At 26.8% G+C, this 8,660-nt stretch overlaps 1 protein-coding gene across 1 annotated transcript; it reads right to left on the minus strand.

Moving 5' to 3' along the window:
• Positions 1-2,627: 2,627 nt before the first annotated feature.
• On the minus strand, positions 2,628-3,731 carry LOC100569802. Its single transcript, XM_003243175.4, has 3 exons — positions 3,471-3,731; positions 3,019-3,405; positions 2,628-2,951 (listed from the first exon to the last, which is right to left on the minus strand). Exons 2-3 carry the CDS (start codon positions 3,318-3,320, stop codon positions 2,660-2,662), a joined length of 594 nt encoding a protein of 197 aa, XP_003243223.1. The 5' UTR covers positions 3,321-3,405; positions 3,471-3,731; the 3' UTR covers positions 2,628-2,659.
• Between the last annotated feature and the right edge of the window lie 4,929 nt (positions 3,732-8,660).

The following is an 8,660-nucleotide window of genomic DNA, read 5'->3' on the forward strand; positions in this document are numbered from 1 at the left end:
CAACATAAAAATTTAGACGTGTTTTTTGTCAAACGTACCGATTGATATAGTGAAGCGATAAAAATTCTAAAAACAGATTTGAATTTGTCGTCAAGTCTGCTTGAGATCGATCAGTTTACATTTTTGATTTTTTGATTTACACTTCTCCAAAAAATGAAATATGAAATTTTGGGGGTCCAAAAAAATGTATTTAACTACTGTATTCTGTCCTTTTCCTGAGTATATACATACATTTCATTTCTTAATAAACACAATTTGCCGAGTTTTAGACCAATAAAAAAAAACACGCAATTATATTATTTACATTTTAGATTCTGAGTGGAAAGATAAATGTATTAATTTTACAATGATGTGTTTTGTTTTTAATTTTTTAATTTTTTTTGTGTCTGTCATAACCTTTTAAGACAGTAAAAGTGCTTGGATTTTCTTCAACAGTTTCTTTTCTAATAGGAAAGTGAATCTAGTTGGTACTTTGGGGGGGTCAAAAGTAAAAATTTCCCAGTAGTTTTCAAAAGCGCCGTGAAAAACGAAATAAAAATTAAGGAAAAACAGGAATTTTTACGCAAAATCTGTTTTCGAGAAAATTGATTTTGGTTTTTGGTGCAACTCTTAAACAAATTACCGTCGGCACATGAAATTTTGACTGAATGTTAATATTTTCATTTTCTATACACCATACAATTTTGATAATGCCTATAAGTATACGATTAGCTGAAATACCAAGTTAAAATCACACAACACAAGTGAGTTTTTATTTTGGTGGAGTGAAATGTCAGGACAAATTTAATATTAATATTGATCATCCACAATGTATTTGATGAGAGAATCTAAATAAAATATAATGTTTGTATCAAACTTAGAAAATAATTCTCATTTTTTTTTTTTAATTTTTAACTTATATTGTAGGGTAAAATCAATAACAAAACATTTAATTTATATTATACTAAAATTAATTATATTACCTATATTTATAAAATAAAGATACATTTTATCATTCATGTTACTTATACCTATTAAGTTAATTATAAAATAAAAGCATACCCTGTGACAAGTGTGCTCACTTATGATTAATAAATTAAGGACATATTAACAAAATTCACTTCATTGTACTGATTCATGTTCATTCAACAAGAAAGGTTTCTATTCTTATTGAATTTTCATTACTTTAATTAAGTATGCGAATTAAAATTATTCAAACTATTTTTTAATAATTTGATTAATTTTGCCCACATATTTAATAATAAAAAATATAAAATTATTAGATATATATACATTCACACAACTTGTCAAACAATACATATAGATTTAAAAATAAAAAAAATAAAACTAAATGCTTATTATATGTATCAAAATAAGTTACAGTATTCCGGTCCTTCCATGAAAAAAAATGTTAAATACATATATACATAAATTATACATGAATGGTCTACCAGAAACCAATATCTTTTAAATATTGCTAGAGAATAAATCACACCTGGATGTAACTAAGACTCAGCAAAAGACAAATATCAAAGTCCCTGAAGACAAATGTTTTTTTTTTTTGCAAATAAGCTTACAAAATAATTTTACAATTCAAAACAAATTAAATCCTAATTTTTTTTTATCTACATGTATTATGTTTAATGCTAATCAGTTAACTTCTTAAATATCGTAGTTATTTTTATGCATTATGCATGTTGTAATAATTTGTAAATATAAAACAAATAACATATCAATAATATAATAAATAAACAAATAATACAAGATAAAAATACCCCAGTCATCATTTTTACATATTATAAAAAATCAGTTCTGTTTCAGCAGCAAACTTAATAAAAATAAATTATAATAATTAATAACAACATAAAAAATATTTTAACTGTAGTATAAAAGTAAACGAACAGTTTTTCAAAATAAACAGGAAAACACCCCCAAGTTAGAAATATCTGAATATCACTACGTACTATAAATAAATATTATAAAGTATGATGTATCAATATAGTTATGAATAAAAATGAATATATATTTTTTTTAATTTTTAGAATGCAAGTGATAATTTTATTTGTATTCAACAGCTTAAGATAATAACGGATTTTATTCAATAACATTTTTAGTTTTAGTTTAGTTATACAATTATCGTTAGTTAGAATTACTTAAATTTAGTAGGACAAGCATACACGATTAATTGCTTGTGTACAAAAAAAAATAATAGTAAAAGTAATAATACAAAATAAAATCTTAAAGTAAATATAAATAAGACATACAATTTTTAACATGCATTATTTCAATGTAACAAAAGAAATGATAAATCATTAAATATAACTAAAAGATTATTCTAAGCTAAGAAACATACTTATATTAAAGTATAAATCAATATGAAATAATGCATATGTTTACCCTTCAGTGGAATTAAAATTGGTAAAAAGTATAAGTAGTTTTAAATTATTTTTACTTTGAAATTAAATTACAATTTCAAACAGATTACTTTTGAACAACCTAATAATATTAACAATAGTTTAGGAAATATTTATAACATCTAATGGATAACTTATAAAAACAAAAAAAAGTTTATACAAATGTCAGTTATAAAATATACACATTAATATATAATATATATATGTAAATTATATACTATATATATAAATATATTATGTAAGTAATATTAATGTTTATAACTATATTATTTCTTTTTCGCATGTCCCCAAGTATGTTTTTCAAGTTCTATCAATGAATCAAAGACTTCATTGCAAATTTCACATATTAATCGTTTTTTTGAGTCATTGGTAATTGGTGGTTCATTTAGTTTTTTATTAATACAAGCGTCTAAATGTTTGAGCATTGTTGTACGTTTAGTTAACATGCGATTGCACAAAAAGCAATATAAACATGTTTTTTTTTCAGAATCACATTTTAGATAAAGATGTTTGGAGGTACAGTGAGCCCATAAAGCAAATATAAGATCCGTTGTATATCTAAAAAATACAAAAATATTTTTTGTTAATAAGAAATAGTTGAAATTTGTTGATGTTTAATACTTACGGGCAATAATTACACTTAAAGGAGTCAATAATGTTTGGTCCTAAAGTCTTCAACGCTTTCAAAAAATTTGTCCTTTTGGCCAATTCATGGACTGCTTTTGTTTTATGTTTTGATGTTACGCAAAGTTGCAAATAATTAAAAAGGATTAACTGTTCAGTTAACGGTTCAGTATTTCCTGGAGTAGAAACAATATCCACAGGTTCATGTATAGTCTCAAGCAGCGAGGAATGCTTTAAAACTTCATGTTTTTTGCGTGACTCTGGACTATAGAGATACACATCACAAATTGGACATTGAAACATTGGTAATGAAATATTATTTATAACAGCTAAGGACCATCTGGAATCTCTAGTCTCTATGTATTTTCCTAATTTACATAAACCAGAACTGAAAAAAAATATATACTTATAAATTACAATATATTCAATTGAATTCTTTAAATCAAAATATACTTTCTATTCTCAGCAGCACTGTCAATAGCAGATGCTCTCTTGGGCCTAGGCTTTGTTAATGACGTGTTCGACCTTTAAAATACAATTTTCTCATTACTAGGGCTCAGTAGTTGAAGGAATTGCATATCATTCTATATGCTCTCAATTTATAGCAGACCATGCTAGAAATCGGAGATATACTACAATAGTGAGTTTAAAAATTTTAAATGCATAATTTGCATATTTCTTCAATTTTAGGGGAAATACGCATACTTTTTTTTTGATTTTCATATGCATTATGCATATATAATATATTTCCTAAAAAAGATTGATCTTATTCTTTCTTAAGCTGTGTATTTTTTTTAATAAAACTCAATATTGTTTAATGAAGTTGTTTATTGTTATCGTCGCAGTTCATTATTAATATAAACGACAACGGTGCAAAGCACATTTAACGCTCTAATATTACAATGTACTATCTTCTCAAATATAAGTTTATTTTAAGTTTAAACTAATTTTTACAATTCAATAAAATTTCAACATAGGAAACAGCAGTTTTCTGTAATATTTTAAATATTATAAATTTATATTAAATCTGTTTTTAGAATTTTTATCGCTTCACTATATCAATCGGTTAGTTTGACAAAAAACACGTCTAAATTATTATGTTGCGCGTGTGTTAGACAAAAACAGAAAATCACCGCTACCAATCCCCTTAGCTAGGTATTTAACTTGGCATATTATACATTTTTATTTTTCAATTTTTTTTTACTATGTCGTAATATAGCCATATAAGTATACTTTCCTGATAACATTGGATATGATAACATATAGCTATTGTTTAAAAATATATTTTTTTAAATTACCAAGGAACCTAGCTATTTATTTATTAATAATATTTAATAATATTTATGTTATTATAATATTATAACATTTTATACACGTAATGACATTTTCAAAGTGTAATTTTCTTGGTAAAAATTAATTTATCCTATTGTTGTACTAATATTAATATTATATGCTGACAGACCATCTTCGCTCAGAATCGTTTTTCGTATACAATGATTTTATATCATTGGATTAAAATTTAACACCATTACAGTAACCCACTTGTAACCTACTGTACAGGCGTACAATAGAGCGACACCCACTTGAGTACACATTTGTTTTTAAATTGATAATTAATAAATTCTTGTATTTTTACTATTTATATATTTTTACAATTTGAACCTGTAGGTCAGTATAATGCTCAGCTCGTGACCCGCGAATGTTTTCCACGTGGCCCGTCATAAATTTTTAAAAATAAAATATTTTTTTTTTTTTTTTATTAAAATATATAGTAAAAATTTACAATCTGTATATAAAAAAAAAAAATACAATAAGCAAATATGATAACAAAATATGACGGACAAGAGACGGCGAGTAGGGAAGCTATCCAGTGATAGGACCCGTAGACAAATAAAATATTTAAAAAAAAAGTAAAATTATTACAAAATACAATTTTTATTAATTTACGAATTCTTTTAAATATTCCAAAAATACAATAATAATAATAAAAATAAAAATAATATTATTAGATTAAAATATAGATTATCTTAATTTTATATTTGGTGGCCTGCTCAAAAATCGGCCTTTCGAGGAAAAAAGGTTGAGCATCACTGCTATAGCTCAAAAAAAATTACGGACACATTATTATTTTTAATTTACTTGACTTAGGGGCTCTAGAAACTAGAAAGGTTGAAATGGGACGCACACGGATAACGACCTTCCATTCAAGGTTCTAGTAAAATACCTGGTACACCTATGCGTGCCAAGTTATGTACCTAGGTTTAAATTTTATGTTATATATTTACAACTTATTTGTTGTATCATATTATTTTATCATATATTATCATATTATTTATCAGTAAAATGTTGCATAACTATTGTTACCTATCTACGATCTACTATTAGTACCTCTTTACTCTTTAGTTATATAAAATTTATACATATAGGTATATAATATAAATATACAGCGATCCATGCACTTTGTTGCCCGTAAATAATTGCAACTCTTTAAAAACTACGATTTCTCAACTCCTTTTAGATGTAACTTGCTGTAGTAAGTGCAACACAGCCATCCTGGTAAGTAATCCGACTATGTCGGATCGCGGGCGAAGTACAACTCATTTACTTTGGTAGGCAATGTTCAATAACTCTATTTGATGCATGCTTGTACATTTGTACCCGATCTGCCAGAATACTCAATGGCAACTAATAATAAATAAAATATACTAATTTCTACTAATTATTTATCCTATAAACAATAGCAACCATTTATAAACAAAAATGTCCACAGTAAATCTCAAAATCTCCTTTTGAGTACCCTCCTGGGTGTGGTAGGAGGGTGAAAAGTATTTAAGACCTATTATCATACCTACGAAATATACAAAAAGAAAATTCATTAAAATCGGTCGAGCCGTTATGGATGAGTTCGTACACTAACACCGTGACACAAGATTTTTATAATTATAATCATGGGCATTTTTAGTTTTAACACTGACGATATTTTATTAGTTTCTTATGATTATGGGTAGATTGGTAATTGGTACCAAAACAACGTAATCATATAATTTGTCGCACTTATTCATCGATAATTAGGTATGTAAATTGTTTTATCAACACTATTATATAAAGAGGAAACGTTTGTTTGTCTGTAACGAATTAACTCAAAAACTACTTGACTGATTTCAAAATTATTTCACCAATAGAAAGCTCATAAGCATGCGCAGAATTTCTGGCAGGGTAGTTATATACATAAGTACATAAAACATTAACACACGCACATATTATTACGTATATATATTATAATACTCATATTCACGCCTAAGTTATAAAAACTAATTTGGATGGGGTAACCTCATTTAACTACATTTACCATAGATAGTAAAAAAGTATTTTATGATTGGCTACAATTATCATAATAATAACATTTAATATTGAGGGGGCCGGGGGGAGTTCGCAGAATAGTCAAGTGCCTACCATAACTACCCCGTGCGCACGCCTATGAGAAAGCTACATTCATGGGAAGTGTCATAGGCATAAATTTAGTCCGATAAAGTGAATAAATTATTAATTATTATGAATAATTAAAATAAACGTGTAAATTGTATACCTATATATTATGGCACAGCGGCTGTTAGGTTTCAAGCTACCTGTTACAACCGGACCTTTTTTTTTTAATGTGTTTTATCGGCGTGTAAATATGAATTGTTCCGAGAAGTAAAATTCGACAATCTATAGTCTATACAAATATACATGAAAAGTTTTTTGACAGTTTTGAACCACGATCCATGACCGACGGTTTATCAGCAGTTTTGTTTTGTCACAGTTCTGATATGTCATTGCCCACTAACACGACATTACTGTCCTTAAATAAGCCATAAATAACAATTATTTAGATACAAATAACAGGCATATAGGTAATATATTTAGCACTTGTAATAATAAAGATATTATTTTACTAATGTCGTCCACTTCGCCCGTTGGGATGTATAAATATAAAATATATTCGATCTACCGATCATCAACTTTTCGTATCAATATTATAACATCGGTTCTTTTATATTTTCTATATTTATACATTACGCACGCATTAAATTATTAACATACATCGTTAAAAGACTATGCTGAGTTGAATGGATTAGGGTGGATTATAATTTATAATAAGTAATAACTAATAAGTGATTCGACCACGAACTCTAATTGAATACATTTGAATTCAAGGCGACCTAACTATAATATTATTTTAGATAGCAAATACATGCTACAAGTCATACATCGGACATACCTCCAATAATTACATACTTTTACGTGTCTATAAAAGTCGATACTATAATATGTTTTTTTGTTTGTAATTTTTTGTTAGCAATATACAATTTTTTAGAAATACGAGTTTTGAGCCTGGAACCGCCCCTGGCCTTTGGTACCCTTGATAATATATTTTCGTTTTGGCAATGAAACTTCATAATAATATGCTATATACCTATCAGGTGTTATCTGTAAACACCACTCAGATAGACAATATAAACACTAAACAGTCAGCATACTGCTTGTTCTTATTACCTCCGTGAAAACATGCCTTTGGCGAGAGGCAATATATATGATAAGATAAGATTTGATAACAATATTTACAATTTTATCTTTTAAATGTATGGATTTTAAAACGTTTGATACTACCTATGAATATTATGAAGTATGAATTATTTATTATACAAATAAATAGTAAATACATAATATTATATATTTATATACTACCTGGTGGGAGGGTAAAACCTCTTAGTCCTCCTGGGTCCGCAGTTCCGCACCATGTTAGAACACGACTCAGTAAATACACAAAGAAATTCCCAAAACAAACAGTAAAAGGGATTTTAAATTTAATATTAATTTATTGTATAAATTCCAATTAGTAAATAATGATTGGAACTCGTACAATTATAACAAAAAACTTCAGAATTAAAATTGTGCAATAATTATACCTACAGTATAACATTCCAATGCCAACAAAGCTGCAGTTTTAATAAAAATACATTTTGATTGAATTATTCAGTGAACCTAATTTACTTACTTAAGTTTTTTAATCGACTTCGAATATTTTGAACTTATTTCGATTATGGACAGAAAGGCTGAAGAAATTATTACACGAAAACCGTTTAGGCTATCCTATTCCAGATGGCAGATTTTATAATACAGGATGTCCCGTCAGGATTTACTCATTGCGATATATCCTGAAATAATAGAGATATCGTAATTCTGTTTTCTTATTAAGACTCACAGAGGTAAACACTACAAATAACTAATTTTTTATTTTTTTTTATGTTTTGGTAAAAAAGTTAAAAAAATTATTTTTTTAATTAATTATTTAAAAAAATATTGAAGATTGCCATTTTGTAGAGTTAATTTTTCTGAAAATATTGACGTTTCAACATTTTAATTTCATTAATTTCCTGATTTTTAATAATTTTTTTAATTAATAAGTAAAACGGCAAAAAACCGGTTTTTGTCCGGGCGGCGAGTCCCCCTCTACGGCTAATAGGTAAATCCTCACGGGACACTCTGTATAATATGATTTAGACAATTAGACAAGACAAGAATTTTATTAATCCATGATAAATATAAATCATAATTTCTAAGTTATAGTAAATATAGGCCCAAGATAACCTTCTATAATTA

Source organism: Acyrthosiphon pisum, chromosome A2 (assembly GCF_005508785.2).
Source record: "Acyrthosiphon pisum isolate AL4f chromosome A2, pea_aphid_22Mar2018_4r6ur, whole genome shotgun sequence".
NCBI classification, from domain to species: Eukaryota; Metazoa; Arthropoda; class Insecta; order Hemiptera; family Aphididae; genus Acyrthosiphon; species Acyrthosiphon pisum.